The sequence below is a fragment of the Juglans microcarpa x Juglans regia genome, chromosome 6D, assembly GCF_004785595.1.
Source record: "Juglans microcarpa x Juglans regia isolate MS1-56 chromosome 6D, Jm3101_v1.0, whole genome shotgun sequence".
Lineage (NCBI taxonomy): Eukaryota > Viridiplantae > Streptophyta > Magnoliopsida > Fagales > Juglandaceae > Juglans > Juglans microcarpa x Juglans regia.
In genome coordinates this window covers 7,022,201-7,041,194 of record NC_054604.1, presented here as the reverse complement: position 1 = coordinate 7,041,194, position 18,994 = coordinate 7,022,201, and the positions used below count along the sequence as shown (strand labels likewise).

The window sequence follows — 18,994 nt, the reverse complement described above, 5'->3', positions numbered from 1 at the left end:
CCAGGCACTATACGGAAGGTTGCCTCCCGCCATTCCATCATACACAGAGGGACTTTCGCCAGTACACGAAGTGGATCAGCAACAAATGACTCGCGATGAACTGCTCCAGCAACTGAAGATTAACTTAGCAAGCGCAATTAATCGAATGAAACAAATGGCAGACCACAAGCGGAGGGATCTTTCGTTCGACATTGGCGAACGGGTGTTGTTGAAGCTACACCCATACCGCCAACAAACGGCCTTCAAACGGGTCCATCAGAAATTGGCTAGTCAATTTTACGGACCCTATGTAATCTTGCAGAAATGCGGACTGGTTGCGTACAAATTAGAATTACCAGAAGGCACACGCATCCACCCGATGTTTCATGTGTCACTACTTAAACGATACCAAGAGAATGAAGGACTTGCAGAACCACAGCAGACAACGTCGCCGCCCGTCTCCGATGACGGAGTTGTCGAACTCAAACCACAAAAGATTCTGGACACTCGTTGGATTAAACAAGGAGGCCAGCTTGTCGAAGAAAGCTTAGTGCAGTGGAAGCACCTTCCGACAGAGGACACCACCTGGGAACCAACGCATAAATTACTGGATGAATTCTCGCCTATGATCCTTGGGGACAAGGATCTGCTGAATGGGGGGAGTATTGATAGGCCACGTCAATCAATGAGGGCCCATAAACCAAATCCCAAATATTTGGGATAAACTGGGACGTGAAGGACGTGAAGAACGTGCAGGACCCTTGCATGCAGCATGCATGCAACAAGGAAGGCAAACGAGACCAGGTCAAGGCTAGTGGGAGTTACGTACGAATGGGTCTTCAGTAGTTATGCAATTGGCGTCAATTTCTTTCCATTAGTTTTATTCCGTTTTTATGTATTTGCATGCTCTGTTTTACGTGCATTGTAGTTCAGTTAGTAGTCCTGCAAGTTTCCCTTTTATTTCAGTTTGAAGTGTAAGTGGTTCTGCTATTTAAGCAGCCAAGAACTATTAATGATTATTATGCAGGTTTATCCAATCTGTGGTACATTCTCACCCGAAGAGAAAACAAATTATCTTAGTATTTTTTACTCTCTAAATTTGGGATCTATCACAGACAGAACAATAACTGTACATGAAAAAACTAAGAATCGAGTACCCCCCAAAATGCAAGCAACACAAATAACAAACAGTTGTGCAGAAAGCACGTTCAAATGCAAGATCTGGGCGTTTCTTAAATTTGCAGATCTTGGAACAGCAGCAGTGAGCAGTCAATCCTAAAACTAAATAATTTCCAAAATAAATGCGCAGACGGTGGTTTGAAGTGAAATTGAGCTGTGAAAAAATACAGATAAAAGGGGCAAATTTTGTAATCTGAAAATTTGAAGTGAATGTTTCTTCTAACACATGGGCTTTCATGAAAATGGAGGAAATGTAACTACTTACTACAAACGATGCCAATGAGTGGGTGGAACAAAGCCGGATGGAACACAGGGCGTTCTTTTTACTTCTAACGGATAATGGATGGCAGAGGAGTGCAGCGCCGCCGAGGAACAATGGTCTGAGAGAGAGACGTCGGTGTTCAGGTTCTCACCCTTCCGCGAAAATGATGAATAGTCCGTAGCTGAGGAACGGTCCGACAGAGAGACGTCGGTGTTCAAGTTCGCAATCTTCTTCGGGTTTTACCCTTCCTCGCCTCTTTTTTATTTTTTTTAATAATATAAAACGTACACGTCAGCAGGCGTGCACAAGGAAGTGCACCAACTTGTCTGTACGTAGTACGTAGAAGTACTGATAAATTAATGTTTCGCCTATTTACTTCCCCATCCCAAATTCCCAATCCCGTCTTTAGCAAAAGAAAAGAAATCCCCAGAAAAGTACTGCCTTCACTGTTTGCCAAACTCAGACGATTGGCGCAGGAAGAGTTCAGAGAGAATGGAGACGCCGGGACAATGGTTAGAGAAGGCGCTGGTGGATCTATGTCAAAGGATAGAGACGGGTCTGGGTCTGGGAATGGATAAGGATATGATATCGGGCTTGGTCTCCTACTGCGAGCTCGCTCATCCCCAAGATGCCAAAGAGTACCTTGACGTAATCTTCCTATGTCTCCTTTTATTTCTTCGATGTTATTTAATTTGTTCTCGGATTTTATTTTTTTGTTATGAATCGTGGGTGTTCCCCGAAATCTTTGTTTTCATTGATGAATTCTGGATTTTTCTTTTTTTAATTTTTCTATGTTTGATTATTATTATTATTATTATTATTATTATTTGGTTTCATACGGCTCGACTGAATTTTTTAGGCATTTTTTAAGATTAGAAGGGCTTCCAAGGTTATCTTAGCCACTAACTTTGAACAGAGAAAACCCTACAAAGAAAGATACATGAGGGCAATCGTACCCAGCTTGTGATGACTTTTGATCTCCATGTGGGTTTTCGTGGATTTATGAAAAGTCTGGTTGTTTTATACCAGCAAGGGTATTCATTTATGCATCGGGTTGTTCTGTAAAGGGTTCCTTGCCCTTTTTGTATGCACAGAAGCGTATTACCGTCTATAAGAACAAAGATTGGAGATTTTTATGGAAGCCAAGGAAGCTTTAAAGATTAGAACGTTATGCAAAAACAACTATCAAACAAAAACAGCAATGCCAAGACTGAAAATTTTGGTTTATATGAAACGTAAATTCTATTGGGCTAAAAATTTAATGCTGAGAATCCATGGAAGTTGGTAGGCATGTCTATTACGTTTAACAAAAATAGAACATGTTGTTGTATTATACATATAGCTGACAAACAAGCATTTATAATTAATTATTTTAGTTAATTCATATTGTGATCTTAAAAGGAAACTGGAAATTGTCCTAAGTATAGTTTATCTTTCTTAGTCATTCTAATTATGTCTTTGCCTATGCTTCTTCTTCGGGCTGAAAAAGCTATGCTTGTTGATTGACATTTTGTTGGCCAGAGTAGTAGTTTAACATGAAACCAAATCATTGGTTATGACCATCAGATAAACCCCTAGGGTTCAAGTGGTAAAGGCCTTGGTCTTGGTGGTATGCTTCCTCCAGGTATAAGGTTTGAATTCTCTTGGATGCAAACAATTCCTAAGAGCCATCGGACTGGAGGATTTTCTCCTTGAATTACCCGAGGTGTACTTGCGGAAAACTCTTTGCCAAGGGCCTATGCACACCTGAGATTAGTTGGAATCCTGCTCTCGGACACCCGGTGCCAACTGCCAATAATAATAATAAAATGATAACATCACATAATTTTTTTTTTCTATGGACATTTTTACTGAATGTATCACCTGATTCTTACTAAAGATGGCTAGAATCGTATTGTGGAAGGGAAATTACTATATTGACTGATTCTCTCATGCATAAAGAACAAACTTATTGGAGGGAAATGTTGCTTATGGCATTTCTCGTGTGATGCAAATATTGCAATTAATCCTTACTTTTCTTGAGATGCTGCAATCAGATTGTTTTGTTACATCAGTTGTTGAAAATTAAAATTATGGTTTCTATTTACCTATGCAGAATATTATAGGCCAGGAAGCTGGCAGAAGTGTGATTGAAGAATATTTACGGCTGAGAGGTCACTCAGATGTCAGCAGCAGTTCTCTGGATGTTCCAACTACAAAATTACAAGCCTATGTCAAACCCCGCTCAGATGAAGTCTCTATTGGTGGAAACAAGAAACCATCCAGAACATCAAAAGGGCTTTCAGTCCCTAGTTCTCTGTCAGAACCGAAAAAGCATATAGCGTCCAGTTCTCAGGAAAGCCAGAAAGGGAACCAAGTTAATTCTAGAAAGAAGAAAGCTGGGAAGGTTGTTTCACTTGCAGAGGCTGCCAAAGGGTCAATTGTGTTTCAGCAGGGAAAACCATGCTCGTGCCAAGCCCGTCGCCACAGACTGGTAAGCAATTGTTTGTCTTGTGGAAAGATAGTTTGTGAACAAGAGGGAGAAGGGCCTTGCAGTTTTTGCGGTTCCCTTGTGCTGATGGAAGGGAGCACATATGCTGGTCTAGATGAAAGTTTGCCTCCCCAATCAGATGCTGAAGCAGCAGCTGAAGCTTATGCAAAGAGACTCGTTGAATATGACCGGAACTCTGCAGCACGTACAACAGTTATTGATGATCAGAGTGACTATTATGAAATAGAGGGGAACAGCTGGTTGTCTAAGGAGGTATCTACTTTCTCCCAACCTGTATAGTTGAAGTATGCAGTAATACTTGAGTACAAGTTTCATGTATGTACTTCAAGTTAAATCAGTTATTTTCCTCCAGGAAAAGGAACTTCTAAGGAAGAAACGAGAGGAGATTGAAGAAGCTGAACAGGCCAAACGAAATAAAGTGGTTGTGACATTTGACTTGCTTGGCCGCAAGGTTTTTACCCTTCCCCAAATGGATTATTATATATTTGGCTTGGTTGTTGCTTGAGTTTCTATTGAGTTATGTATTGTTTGCGAATATCTAGCTTCCATCTTTATGTAATTATACCTGAGGGTGAATCCTGATAGGTTATACCAGCCTTTTGTTAGTGCCCACAAGAATGCCCTTGAAAAAGTTATTATGATTCTTTTTTTCTTATCCTATTGTTGTAGTTGAGAATTTAGTACGATATTTTTTTCTTCTCACATCTTGTCATAGATAGATGGATGCTTGTGCATTGTCCATAACAAATTTCTGCCTCTTTCTTTCTTACCACTCTGAAACTGGGATCTGCTCAACCTGTTAGCGTATTCGTTTTCTTATAGATGCTATGTTTTTCAGGTTCTTTTAAACGAAGATGAAGTTTCAGAAATAGAATCAGAGAACAGAATTTTACGGCCACGTGATGAAAGAGAAGTGAACCGGATTAAACCAAACCCAAGTCTTAGAGTTCAACCAGTCTTCTTGGACCCAGGCTCCACTAAGAAGCCTGATAAAGGTAGACAACCGAACAAGGGCCTAACCAAAGGCTTGTGCTTGGAGATAACAGGGAGGGTGCAGCATGATAGCAATGAATTGAGATATTTCCTGAAGGACAGGCAAGTGGCAACAGCCTAAAATGAGGAAGTTTGGCAAGGACCATGAGTAAATGGGGGTCTACATGTGTAAGATTACATTAAGGTACGATTGCTTGAGGTTGTTTGCTCCCTTTTTTCCTTGTTTCAATATATTGGCAAGAACATTTTATGTGAATGGTATACTGAGCATGCCAATTTGATAGCCATGTTAGGCTGTTTCTTTTTCTGGAAATAGATTAATGAAAGCGCACAAGTTTCAGAATGAAACTATGCTAAGTTTTGTACCTTTCTGTCCGTTGCATAAAAGTCTACTGGTGTCTTATCTACTTGCCCATGTCTCAACCAATAAGAAAATGGAATATAAACGACCATTAAAAAAAAAAGAAAGTTAAAAAATATGCATTTTAGGCATTTGATTATGCTGATCGTACACTTCATGTCGATCCATTTTTTTCCCATGCCTTCCGGGAATGTTTAACGTAACTTAGATCCGAGCCATTACTTGTTCAAACTTCAGCCTGAATAGAATTGCTAAAATGCATGAAGGGAATTAAGAGCTTTACTCTGTAAATTGTTTTGAGCCTTAATGTTGACGGTTTAGCTGCGTTAGTATTCAAATTTTTACACAAAATATTATAAACAATTCAACTTTTTCAAATATCAAAACAATAATAATATTCTAATAATATTTCATTCAACTCATCTAAAATCATCGCAACTCATTTCTGAATCCAAACGGGCCAATCAGTCTAGTCCATCATGGCCATCATTATGGTAGGATTGATAATTTAATCAAATTAGTATTCAATAATATTGTCACTTTTAAATCAATGTTATCTTTATTGTAAAAAAGGTTGTGTTTATCATTTTCCACCTTGAAATTTATAATTTTTCACAGAATCTAGGGGATGGAGTCGGGAAGGTATATCGATAGTTTGGGTTTTTGGGTCATTAGGGGCTTTCTTGTATGGATGAGATGTTTTTCTTGTATGTGGCCACTTGATTACTCCTGTTGATATATTATATATATATATATATATATATATATATATACATACATACAATGCTATTACTTATAAAAAAAAAAAATTCTGGCTACCAGAGTTTTTTCTGGCTGTCTCGAAGCTCTTTCCTAGTAAACTCCATCAATGCACTTGAAAGTACGAGAGGAATACATAGGGTATCACGAAGAGAGATGTTGACATATACTTGTCTTTTACATACCCGTGAACCCATCATCTTCCCCCATATTAGCAGAAGCCTACAGTGAACAGAAGCCAAATTCAGGCGAGTCCCCCAATACGTGTGGGATCAGCAGACTGCGCATGTCCAAAATGATTATTGAAAAGAGTCATTCTACTTGTAAATTGGTAGATAGCGGATCTCGTTTAAATAGTGAGTTGATATAAAATAAGATAAGAGTTAAAAATTAAATAAAATATTATTAAAATATTATTTTTATTTTGAAATTTAAAAAAGTTAAATTGTTTATTATATTTTATTTAACTATTTAGAAAAAATTATAATGATTATATGAAATGAGTTGAAATGACTTTTCTATCTAAATCAGGCCTAAACCGTTTATATAGAAAAATTGGATTTGCAATATTCAGAAGTTTAAATTCTTTTTACAAATCAAATCATGTAATGAATGTGGAAACTGTGTTCTCCACAATTAAGTTGTAAATAGAAATTTTCAATTAAAAACTGAAAAATGTAGCCTCGGATATATCCTTTGTATTTTGTAAGAGAGATAAAAAGACAGCATACCCTTCTCCATCATAGTATTCAATGAAACCAAATCCCTGAGCAACGTGTGGGCATGAAGATCGATCAGGAAGAAGGCCACCCATCTTTTTCGCTGTTGCATTTGCATGGCTATGATTGTGGAGGGCATAAATAACATGAAAGAAACTCCATGTGGGTGCATTAATGCTTGGAAATGGGTGAGGAAGCCCTACAGTTATGGGAACATGGTTTTATGGTGGTCAATGATTTCATATTTATTGAAGATAAATCTGAAAACCGAGTAGTGGAGATGGCTGAGTTGAGGAAAAATACTTTTAAGGGGAGGAGTAATATTTAATAGAGTTAGGTATATTTCGCATCCTCCTTTTGAAAAAATAAAAAGTGAGATCTAATATTAAAAAAATAATTTTTTTATATAGATATTAGATTTATCTATTTTTTTCAAAAGAAATACGATGGACTTGTATGTCCTAAAACTGTAAATATTATTTATCTAAAGAGAACATAAAACCTGATAATTTAAGCGGAGAGTTTGTCAAAAGTCTTAATTTTGATAGCAAGTTTTCAAATAAGCAATAATTTAAAAGTTTAGAATATAACACTAGAGTTCGGGCAATCTAATATAGAGTTGTAACATTTGTTGGTTTCGGACAAATTCATATATCAAGGCTGCATTTAGATACCGAGATGATCTCAAATAATTTAAATTGATATGTGAATAATAGTATTTTATAGGTCCTATCGAGATATGTTTGAATATAAATAAGTTAAAGTATATGTTTGAATATATAAAGTAGGTTGAGAGGAAATTTAACTTTAAGTTGAAAAAATAGCGAGTCTATTAATGATTGATTTGAGATTAATTAAAATGAGTTGGAGTTGATTTCAACAACCAAACACACCTTTAAATGTTTTAAGACCAATAATTGTAAGTTATTTTTATTTCTCTTTTTACAATATTGTTATTCACCAAAGCGAAAAAAAATCACTTGCAATAATCAGAAAGAAGACTCCTTCAAAAGAAAAAAAAAAAAGGAAAAAAGAAAAAATTAATTTGAAAATAAAATAAAAATATTTTTATTTGCTTAGGAAAAAAAAAAGGAAAAAGAAAGAAAGAAATAGGAATAGAAAGAAGAAATAAAATGAAGTGGCGGGATCTAATTGGCCAGAGAACTACGTTCTTGTTTTGCGTTGAAAATATCAGATTAACTAACCAATGAATTTCGATGGATTGAATCAGTGAGAGAGAGCGCAGAGAGACGAAGATAGAGCAAATCCTTACACGACCTTCCGTTTTCCGTTCCATGTCCATTCGCCATTTTCACCCACCCGCCATACATAATTCAATACAACCTTCTCTCTGGCGGAGTGGCTTTTCTCGCTCGCTTTCATAGTTATGGGTTTTGAAAGATGAAGATGTAAATCTGATTCGACTTGCCACAGAAAGATTTTGGCTCTTTTGACATCCTGAGATCCGTAAGCCTTCTGGTTCTTCGATTTGGATCTATATTTGTGGGAATTCATCATTGTTTTCATGTTTATGATCTTAAGGCTGCAGCCTGCAACCCGTGGTACTCTGTTTCATTTTGGTTTTAATGTTTCATAGAATCTCGCCCTGACCTGTTTAAATTTTTGCCTTGAATTTATAATCGGCGACTCCTCTGGTTGATTACTTCGAACAATAAAAAGTTGAATGTTATTACATGTATCTCTTTGATTTCTAACCTATGAGAATCCAGATAGAGTTAATCATTTCAACTATAAATAGTTTGTTTTGACTCAGCTGAGGGCGAAACTTTCGTTTCAAGCACCCAAATAAATTTCAAAGTCCCAATATTATTTACGCCAAAAACAAAGAGAAAATATGAGAGGTCTTTTTCTTTGATTTGTTCCTCAGATCTGTATACGTACATACAAGACTAGCGCAATTTTCTCCGACGGTTACGCTTGGCAGTCTACGCTTAATTGCTTGCACTTTTCATTTTTACAAAATCTTTGATTGATTTAGCTCTCGAAGTTCTATCAAGACTCGTATAGTTTTATATTCTTAAGTCGAGATTTTATTAGTAATTATAACATCGTGTAAAACACGTGTTCTTTCATGGCCATTTGCCGTAAATTTAAACGGTTCAATCTTTTTTTCATACATTTTTTTCCTTGCTATGTTGCAAGAATTGACCATTTCTGAACCCCAAAAATTTTCTTACTTAATTTGAACATCATGTAAAACACGTGTTCTTTCATGTCCATTTGCTGTAAATTTTAATTGGTTCAATTTCTTTTCATACGTTTTGTCCTTGCAATGTTGCAAGAATTGACTATTTCTGAACCTAAAAAATATACATTGACTTCGAATCATTCCAATCAGGAGAATTCTTTTGCATTTGATATATCCTGACCCGTTAATATTTCGCTATTCTTATATAAGGTTGGATGCAGAAATCACTTGTTTTTCTACTTTTTATATATGAAAAATTTATGTATACTCTAATTACTTGTGTAAAAAAAATTCAGGTGCATCATGGCGACAAAGGGGAACTCGGGAGACAATAGAAATAGGAGTTCAATGTCAATTTTCATTGTTGTTGGTCTGTGTGGTTTCTTCTATATACTGGGTGCATGGCAGCGAAGTGGTTTTGGCAAGGGAGACAGCATAGCTGTGGAGATTACCAAACAGACAGATTGCAGTATCCTCTCGAACCTAAATTATGAGACCCATCATGGTGGAGATGCTGGGACAATTGATGAATCTGAAGCAGAAGTTAATGAGTTCAAGCCATGTGATGATCGCTACATTGATTACACACCCTGTCAAGATCAAATGCGGGCTATGACATTTCCACGAGAAAACATGATCTATAGGGAACGGCATTGCCCTCCTGAGAATGAGAAACTGCACTGCCTTATTCCTGCACGCAAAGGATATGTGACCCCATTTCCATGGCCCCAGAGTCGCGACTATGTGCCTTATGCAAATGCACCTTATAAGAGCTTGACAGTTGAGAAGGCTATTCAGAACTGGATTCAATATGAGGGCAATGTTTTTAGATTCCCTGGTGGAGGCACACAGTTTCCTCATGGAGCGGATGCATATATTAACGAACTCGCATCTGTGATTCCACTAGACAACGGGATGGTTAGAACTGCTTTGGATACAGGCTGTGGGGTAGGTTAAATTGTAAAATGTCCGCACTTAGCTTTCATTGCACTGTTTTTTGTGTTCATAAATGCCCAAACTCTTATCCCATATCAATGCATCATACCTGCCCATTTTTTTATCATCTCAATATGGCTCATAGCATTCATGCATTCTTCGCGTAAGCAGTGATACAAACTGATAGACCTACTTTTTCTTCTATGGATACAACTTGCCTTTGGTTCATTTAGTTCATTAGTTTTCCTCACTTTTATATTTAGTCTATCAAGATTATATACTTCCATTAATCTTTAGTATAGTTGATTTAGTGCTATTGGATGGTGGTTAGGTTGCAAGTTGGGGTGCATACCTGTTCAAGAAAAATGTTATTGCCATGTCATTTGCACCAAGGGACTCTCATGAAGCACAAGTTCAATTTGCTTTGGAAAGAGGTGTTCCGGCTGTTATTGGTGTTCTTGGAACCATAAAGCTGCCATATCCTTCCAGAGCCTTTGACATGGCACACTGTTCCCGTTGCTTGATTCCATGGGGTGCAAATGGTGAGGATAAAAATTATATAGTTAGTTGGGTAATATGTTTGTAATTCCTTGTAAAAGGAAAAAGAGCGAAATGCTTGTTAAAAATGAGCTCGCCAGGTGCAATAAAAAAGAGCTTTGCGAGGATACAGCATTAGATTCAATTGCTAGCAACCTAATTTAAGTATAAGTCCATTTTGATCTCCTTGACTCTGCTGAAACTGCCATGAATATGAAGCTTGACTTGTTCAAAGGCAGCCGAAAAGCTACTTTTGTTTCAGGCTGGCTTAAGATGAGCCTTGTAATTCCTTGACACATGATAATCAAAGTATTCGTTTGAAGATAAAATTACTTTTGACTGGCGCAATTATGTCAACTGATCATTGGCTTCTTATTTTCTGATGAGTCTCTGGACCTTTATAATTGATTTATCTTCTTTTTATTTAGCTTTAATTTCTGTTATCACATTCATTATACTGAAACTAATTTTTATCATGATTATTGGGCACCTGCAGGTGGAATGTACATGATGGAAGTTGACCGAGTCCTTAGACCCGGTGGTTACTGGGTGCTTTCTGGTCCACCCATCAACTGGAAGAATAATTACCAAGCATGGCAACGTCCCAAAGAAGAACTTCAGGAGGAACAAAGAAACATTGAAGAGATTGCCAAACTTCTTTGTTGGGAAAAGAAGCATGAGAAGGGTGATATTGCTATTTGGAGGAAAAGAATAAGTTATGACTATTGCCGTGATCAAGATTCTCAACCTGCAATGTGTGAATCTGAAAATGCTGATGGTGTTTGGTATATTACTCTATTTGAATTTCTCCCTTTTACACTCTTGTTGAACTTTTATTTGACTGGCAAAGAAATGTCTGGAAAGTTGGACATGCACCCAATTTTCATTGCAATTGAGTTTCTTTTATATGATCAGTTTCTGGTGATATACCTCTTGCACTTGTACAAGTGATTTGAGTTGCTTGTTCTTGATGCAGATTTCCCATGATCTACCTCTTGCACTGTATATGTTCCCTCTACGCTGCTTTAACTTCCCAGAAGTTTTGTGAACAAAGTGAACAAAAGGATTGTTGAATGACAAGTATTTTCATTACTAGGATCTAAATGATATCTGAAATTTTTTCTGAATAAACCTTTTTAGGAGTATTTTTGCAAACCAAGTGTTTTAAGAAGATCTGAGGATATCAATGAATTCATAATATGTTTTTTTTCTTGTCCCGTTGTCTTCTTTTATTGCATTGATTAAGTTTCAACTGTAGCATTCAGTTTTACAATATTTTAGAGATCATGAAAATTTTGCTCTGAAACATCCATCTTCTGCTGGCGTCTAGGTACAAAAAGATGGAAGCATGTGTAACTCCGTATCCCGAGACTACTAATCCTGATGAAGTTGCTGACGGAGCATGGAAGCCATTTCCAGAGAGACTCAATGCTGTTCCTTTCAGAATATCTAGTGGATCCATTCCTGGAATATCTGTTGGGGCATACCAGGAGGACAACCGCTCATGGAAGAAGCATGTGAATGCTTATAAGAGGATCAACAAGATCATTGATTCTGGCAGATATCGCAATATTATGGATATGAATGCTGGTCTAGGAAGTTTTGCTGCTGCTCTTGAATCTCCAAAGTTGTGGGTTATGAATGTTATGCCTACAATAGCTGAGAAGGACACACTGGGTGTCATATTTGATCGTGGATTGATCGGCATATATCATGATTGGTAACTTCTGGAATGTCTTTTCTGTTTTTCAAAGAACCCAGATCTATATAGACTTAGCTTTTACATCTGTCTTGATGATCCTTTTCGTATCCACTTAACTCAACGAAGCCCCTTTTGCCTAATATTTTAGGCTGGTCAAAAATATAGTTTTTCAATTTTTAATCAAACATGCCCTTACTTACTACCTTAACCTACGTGTGTTTATCCTTATCCTCCTCTTCAATAATACAATTTATTGAAGCTTTCTTAGTCATCCTTGATACAATTTACTCAGGTAAAATTACCTTTTTCATCTATTGAAACCTGATAATGAATTTTTAAGTTATGGTCTTTCTTTACCATCCCATGGTCACACCCCATGCTTCTTTCTTCTTCAGAAACTTTGAATAAGTAAAATCACATTCCACATACTAATTTCTTAAACCTGCATATTTTACACCACATGAAAATTTATCTCTGCTATTTGAGTTGAGAATTCAACCCCACTTTTGTTTCATTAACAAGAATTTTCATCATTCACCTTGGAGATTCAGTGACTGACCGACCTAAACATAATGTAGGCTCTGGTTGGATTCTGGACTGCTGATGTGTATTCTTGACTTAAGTTTAATCATTTGTTCATTGTAATTACAATATGTTATAATCTTCTCTGTACGTATTGCCAGAAATAAATATAAGTAGATAACCATAGTTGGGGTTTTATCAATAGTTTATAATCTTCTGGGGTTTAAACATCATCTGCTATCTGGGGCTTTGCCAATCAGAAGATTCAAGCACTTCATTGCTGCAGTAGATAAATTAGTAAAGGGTGCAGGATATAGAAGGTAGCATTACCAAGTAGTTTAAGCTGCTTAACATTCAGTTGTGTTTGGTAATCTACTGCATTTAGATTAAGTTGCCATTGCTTCCTTTCTACTTACTGAAAGACTTTATTTCTGCTTTGGATTGATTCAATAGTTGAATAAATTTGATGATAAATCACTTATATTATTCTCTCCGGGGTTTGTTTTGATGCATTAAAAGAAACCAGCCCCTAGAAAATAAAATGTAGAGCAAGCTGTTGTTTTTGGGATGTGGAAGCTGAAATTTGATCTTGCTTGCTTCCATATTACGACACTGTTACTTCACTAGCTAATGCCTTGCTTGTGTTCACAATCTTTCTCTACTTTAAAACAGGTGTGAATCCTTCTCCACGTATCCTAGGACGTACGACCTTATTCATGCAAATGGTATTTTCAGCTTATACAAGGATAAGTAAGTCTTTCCTGACATTACATCCTACTTTGTTCAAATGGAAATAAAAACCTTGTTACTTGTAATATCAAACATCATTCTAATGGTAAGCTGCCCCATCTCACAAAAGTCGAATCTTCTCTCATAAATATAAGAGTAAAAATAAAATTACTTTTCCATTCAGAGACGGAAATTTGATATGCTTTACTAATTGGGTATTGATAAGTGGCAAGGCCCACGTCCATTTCACATTGCATATAAAAGAAGATGAAATAATTTACCCATGGAGTACTGTTCTAGAGTTCAAGCAACAACTATTAGCACAAATTGGCGGAAACATGAACAGTTAGGATACACCTTGTAGCGGGAACCAACTTGGAGATGACAAAAGCCTTGCCATTGGTTCATTTTGATCTTCCTTAAGGGATACATTTTCCTGTGTGGGGCTGCTTTTGCTTAAACCCTAACTAACGCAGGTGCAATGCGGAAGACATTCTTCTGGAGATGGATCGTATCCTACGGCCTGAAGGGGCTGTTATATTCCGTGACCAAATGGATGTGCTAATCAAGGTTAAAAGAATTGTGAAAGGAATGAGGTGGAATACAAAAATGGTAGATCATGAGGATGGCCCTCTTGTCCAAGAAAAGATATTGTTTGCTGTCAAACAGTATTGGGTTGCAGGTGAAAACAACTCCACATCTTCACGGTGAAAGGAAAGGAGGAGAAATTTTCAGCACAACTATAGCCAGAAACTGTCGTGAGTTCAAAGAATCACTTTATACCAACTCATGGGTGTCCAGGCAAGTAGCAAGTAGCAAGTCGAGGGACATGACTATCGTGGTAATTGTTGTTGATTCTCCAGCTTTCTATGGTAGGTATAGCAGACTGATAGGTGTTGACAACTTTTTGAAGCTCCATGTCAATTTTACTGATAAAAAAAAAGCTCCATGCGTCAATTTTAGCCCTTACACTTGTGTTTTTTTTTTGTTTTTTTTTTTAATTCTTGTAATTTCTCTTTGAAGATCTTACAGCTGATGTTGATACTCAAGCTTCGTGTTAGAATGAAGCCTGGTTTTGGCTAAAGGACATTGGCTTTATCTCATCTACTATTATGTTTTATTTATGTATTGAAACTGAATATATAGTGAATTTAGTAATTCGTTATTGCAAAGATTGGAAATGAAAAACTTATCCATGTGTATTCTCAAAAGATTTATTATGATAAAAAAAAAAAAAAAAAAAAAAAAAAAAAAAAAAAAAAAAAAACATTGAGGGGGATTGTCACTGAAGGAAAGGAACAGAATTAAAAAGATTGGGTTAAATGTATTAAGCACATGCAATGCTAGTCAAGCATCATTCAGGGCAGGAAGGTGGTGGACATTTGCCCAGAAATGTGATCATAAACGTGCATCTGTTTACAGTTAGTTTATAGCTAAGCATACAATATCATCTCCTGTCCAGGTCATAATCAAGCTCAATGAAGTAGTCATCAGCAGCCGCCATTTACACCTTGGTTTTTCATGTCTTTAATTTGCTTACAAAAGAGAGAAGTGTTGTTTTTCATTCTGAATTTTATGATACCCAGTCATAGCAATTGATATGTCATAATATCAACATGTATGATTGGAAAATGATAAAATGTAAGATGAAGAGAAGAGTTTCTTCGCAAAAAATGGCTCGTGAACAACAAATTAGACTCTCCATTCATGCTGATTTTGGCTCATGCCATCACATAGAGAAACTCTCTTGAAGAAATGGTCTGTGAGCCACTTGTGAATGATGATGTCCACAGATCATGAGTTGAAAAGAGGATATAATCATATCCACATGAACAGAAGCGATTATGTCCATATTGCTGGAATCAAAGTTTTAAGATATTAGTGAGTTGATGAAAACTCAAAAAGGCATTTTGTTTACTGAAATAAGAGTAATGCTACGTATAACCATTGAGTGCGTAAGTATCGTATAATCATTTTGAAAAAAAAATAAGGTTTCATTATTAAAAAATTAATTTTTTTTTCCATGCGAGTCCCGTTTTACTTGTTTTTTTTAAAGAGATTGTATTGTGCTTGCGTACTCAACGACTGCAAATATCGTTTCTCCTAAAATATATAGACAATATATTTGGGGTCAAGCTCCAAAGCAAGTGGGCCCAAACTCTTATGTATTGGACCCCCTCCACAACCCCTACTTAAAAAGAAATTTGTTTTCAAGGCAATTGTATCTCCAAGCAAGAAATTCTGTTATATTAAACAGACCACCATCTTCTAAACTTTCTGCGCTACTCAGAGCTTTAAAATCCTCCAAAACACCCCATTTTTGTGCTGTCATCTGCATAAGCTTATTTATTACACAGTTGTTCAAACTTCTTAAGCAACCTGTCCTTACCATGGACACTGAGAAGAACAGCACCAAACTCAGCAATGCTGCGGTTTCTTCATACTTCAGCACAGCAGAAGAGGGCTCTATACTTAAGGTTGCCAAGTTAGTTCAGCATCTTCCTCCTGGCGTCGCTTCAACCCGAACCACTCCCTCTTCGACATGCCTAGACAGAGGCAAAACTACAGAGGGTGAAATCAGTGTCTTTCGTGCTGAAAGATACTTCAGCATGGGGCTGGATGACGACAGTTCTAAAAGTATTGACACGCATGGGCTCAAGAAAGATTCCCGATTTGATCTGAACTATAGAGAACCAAAGAGCAGGCCAGGAACTCCTAGCATAATTTCTGAAGCAAGTTGGAATAGCCAAGCCGCTTTTTTACCAAATTTACACAGGCAACCATCCCAAAATACTGAAAAGAAGGTAAATGGAAAGATACATTTCTCTGGTTTTGTCTGCAGCAGATCTTGTTCAGATAAGAAATCGCTTAATACCCGTAAGCATGAAGGAACTCATGGAAAAGAGGTCAGGAAAAAGGCAATTCAAGTTGATCACAACCAGTTCCAACCCCGATCTCAGGTAATGGATGAGCTTCATGGCCCAAAGTTCGAGAGGTCAAACAGAGAAAAGAGTTTTTCATTTCCAACTATAAGTCCCGGGTTGCAAAATCTGGCAGCTAATTCCCAGTTGAAAGTGGAGAAGGTCAAAGAAGAAGAACCACGAAAATCTCTCGAGGTGTTTGGATCCTATATGATGAAGAAAGGCGACATTGCAATGAACTTAGAGAGGAAACTCTCCATCCTCACTTGGGATGCCATTCCAAAAGCCCAAAACGTTTCCACTATTTCTGGAACTGAAGGCATGCAAGAAGATGTGGGGAGTGATGCTAGTTCGGATTTGTTTGAGATAGAGAACCTATCCTGCAGTGAAAAGCCGCCGCAGTTCACGAGGCAAGAGTCTGATGGCATGTCCAGCTGTTTGACCTCCATTACCAAGTATGAGCCAAGTGACGCAAGCATTGAGTGGAGTGTTGTCACAGCCAGTGCTGCCGGTTTCTCAGCCGGTACTGGCTTTGATGAAAAGAAACTGGAAGAAAGTAATAAGATTCCTGGTGTGGTCAAAACCAAATCCATAATTGGCAAGGATTCGCCAAAAAGCCGTCCAAGTGGACTACTTGGCTGTAAGAGTCTCAAGGCAGTGAATGTTGCTGAAACTGCACACAGAACAAAATGAGAAGGCAAAATCTGACTCCGTACAGCAGTAAAGATTGGATTCCTCCGTGTAAATTGAGATTAAGGTGAAAGACTTTGAGTTCTCATGAGTGCAACATTATTATCTCCAGAGAGATCTCCCTTTTGCAGTTTTTGTGTTTATCCTTGTTCATGTTGTAGTGAATGTAAGTAGGATTAGCAGAACTTTGTTGAAACTCTTCTGTATGACATGATTTTACAGAAATCGTGCAATCATCCTAAATCTGAAGTATACTTTTTGCTCTAATTTATCAATTTCATAAACCCAACTCAATACTAATATCTTTGCAGTGATTAAACAGAAGAGTAATGTTGTATACAGTCGTAGAGTGCGCAAGCACCGTACAATCGTTTTGAAAAAAAAGCGAGGTCTACTATTAAAAAATTAGTTTTTTTTATGTGGGTCTTATATTTATTCATTTTTTTTAAAATGATTGTACATTCACGATTGCAACTATCATTTCTCTAAACAGAAGCTTTATATCCATAGCTTTTGTGTCATTCAAAGGCACGGCAATCCTGAAAATATAAAAGGGGTTTAGATTTGTCAAGGCACTCGGACTTAACAAAAAGAAAAAGACTAGTAGGCATCAAGTTATTGAGACCACCCTTGTCCAACCCCTTTTTCCTTCAATAGGTCCAACTTTTATTTATTGTTCTCTTGATTTACAACCTTTAGGGTCATTCCTTCTCTCTAATATGTTAACCAAGTCTCTGCTTTTGGCGAGCCACGTTTGCCTCACTTCTTAGTCTACAAATCTTTAACTTTGGGTTGGCGTGTATCTCTCTTGACTAAGACAATACATAACAAATGGAAATGCCAGAGCTTCAGAAAGTTGGATTTGGAATCTAATCCTTCACTGTAGCCTTTTTGTGGTGTTACCAATCTTTATAGCAAATCTTGACTAGGACAGGTTACTGTTGCATAAACTAAAGTCTCGTTTGTTTTCGTAAATAAGATAAGTTGAGATTAAAATTAAAAATTGAATAAAATATTGTTAGAATATTTTTTTTTAATATTTTTTTTATTTTAAAATTTAAAAAAGTTGAATTATTTATTTTATTTTATATGGAAATTTGAAAAAGTTGTAATGATTAGATGAGTTGAGAGAAGTTGTGAAAAAAAAAAGAGGCCTAAGAGTCATTCTAGTTTAAAATTAAATTGATTTGCAGATTAAATATTGTCATGTCAATGGTGCGGCCGCACTCGCTAGTCCGTTTGGATAGTGAGATGAAATAAGATGAATTGAGATGATTTATAAATAGTAATAAAATTATTAATTAAAATGAAATGAAATGAGGTGAGATCTTGTATCCAAACGGCAACTCAAAGCTCTGAATTTGTGAACACGAAGCATTTCAATGAGATTGAATAAAGGCTTGGAACACTCATATCATGAATATATCACTCAAATGATGGGAACTGTTAAGGAATGTCGCACACAGTGACACGTTCAACTCATTACTGTCAGGCCATTATATGCTAAAGCAAGTTGGGTAGCTACATTCAATTCTGTAACCATCTTACAACCAAGGTGGATCCCATTTCTCTCTTCTCTCATTTTCATCCCACAGAAATAAGGTTGGGAATCACGTAACATTTCTTAAACAAAATTTCTGTAAACCCTATTAAACTCCAGTGTTAGTTTGGATTGTAACAGTAGATTCTCTGTACGAGTTGAGACTTTTCTTTTCTTGAAAGTCTCTAAACAAGAGAAGCCATAATGCCAAACTGCACTGAACCGCTAAACAAGAGAAGCCATGTTGATTACTTCTCTCTGTGTATGAATACATCTGTAAGGCTGTAAGAGCCGTAACAGATAACAGAAAAAAGAAGTTAAAATATAAAACTCTCTTTTATCTAAATTGTCAATAATCGAGCTTGCAAAATAGAATTTTTTTCAGCAATAAATTCTTGACGAAAGAAATCCCAAGATATTTGAGAGAAGGCCTGCCGTGTTCATATATTCATGAAGGGTAGCCTA

General features: G+C 36.8%; 3 protein-coding genes across 4 annotated transcripts; all 3 read left to right on the top strand.

The window, feature by feature from the left end:
- Nucleotides 1–1,813: 1,813 nt before the first annotated feature.
- Nucleotides 1,814–5,247, top strand: LOC121235687 (activating signal cointegrator 1). Its single transcript, XM_041132053.1, has 4 exons — nt 1,814–2,068; nt 3,516–4,163; nt 4,264–4,362; nt 4,750–5,247. Exons 1-4 carry the CDS (start codon nt 1,913–1,915, stop codon nt 5,023–5,025), a joined length of 1,179 nt encoding a protein of 392 aa, XP_040987987.1. The 5' UTR covers nt 1,814–1,912; the 3' UTR covers nt 5,026–5,247.
- A 2,691-nt stretch (nt 5,248–7,938) lies between these two features.
- On the top strand, nt 7,939–14,462 carry LOC121234608 (probable methyltransferase PMT2). 2 transcript variants are annotated; one of them, XR_005934426.1, is made up of 8 exons: nt 7,942–8,210; nt 9,249–9,900; nt 10,220–10,430; nt 10,922–11,210; nt 11,756–12,145; nt 13,322–13,399; nt 13,855–14,208; nt 14,266–14,462. XR_005934426.1 is itself a non-coding variant. In XM_041130609.1 (7 exons), exons 2-7 carry the CDS (start codon nt 9,256–9,258, stop codon nt 14,087–14,089), a joined length of 1,848 nt encoding a protein of 615 aa, XP_040986543.1. In that variant the 5' UTR covers nt 7,939–8,210; nt 9,249–9,255; the 3' UTR covers nt 14,090–14,462. The 2 variants fall into 2 exon arrangements, 1 of the variants encoding a protein (XP_040986543.1); XM_041130609.1 differs by having other exon boundaries at nt 7,939–8,210; nt 13,855–14,462.
- A 1,130-nt stretch (nt 14,463–15,592) lies between these two features.
- Nucleotides 15,593–17,256, top strand: LOC121268857 (protein PHYTOCHROME KINASE SUBSTRATE 3-like). The gene is given in 2 exon segments (XM_041173121.1): nt 15,593–16,983; nt 16,985–17,256. Coding segments are annotated over 2 exon segments (1,254 nt in total). The 5' UTR covers nt 15,593–15,768; the 3' UTR covers nt 17,024–17,256.
- The last annotated feature ends 1,738 nt before the right edge of the window (nt 17,257–18,994 follow it).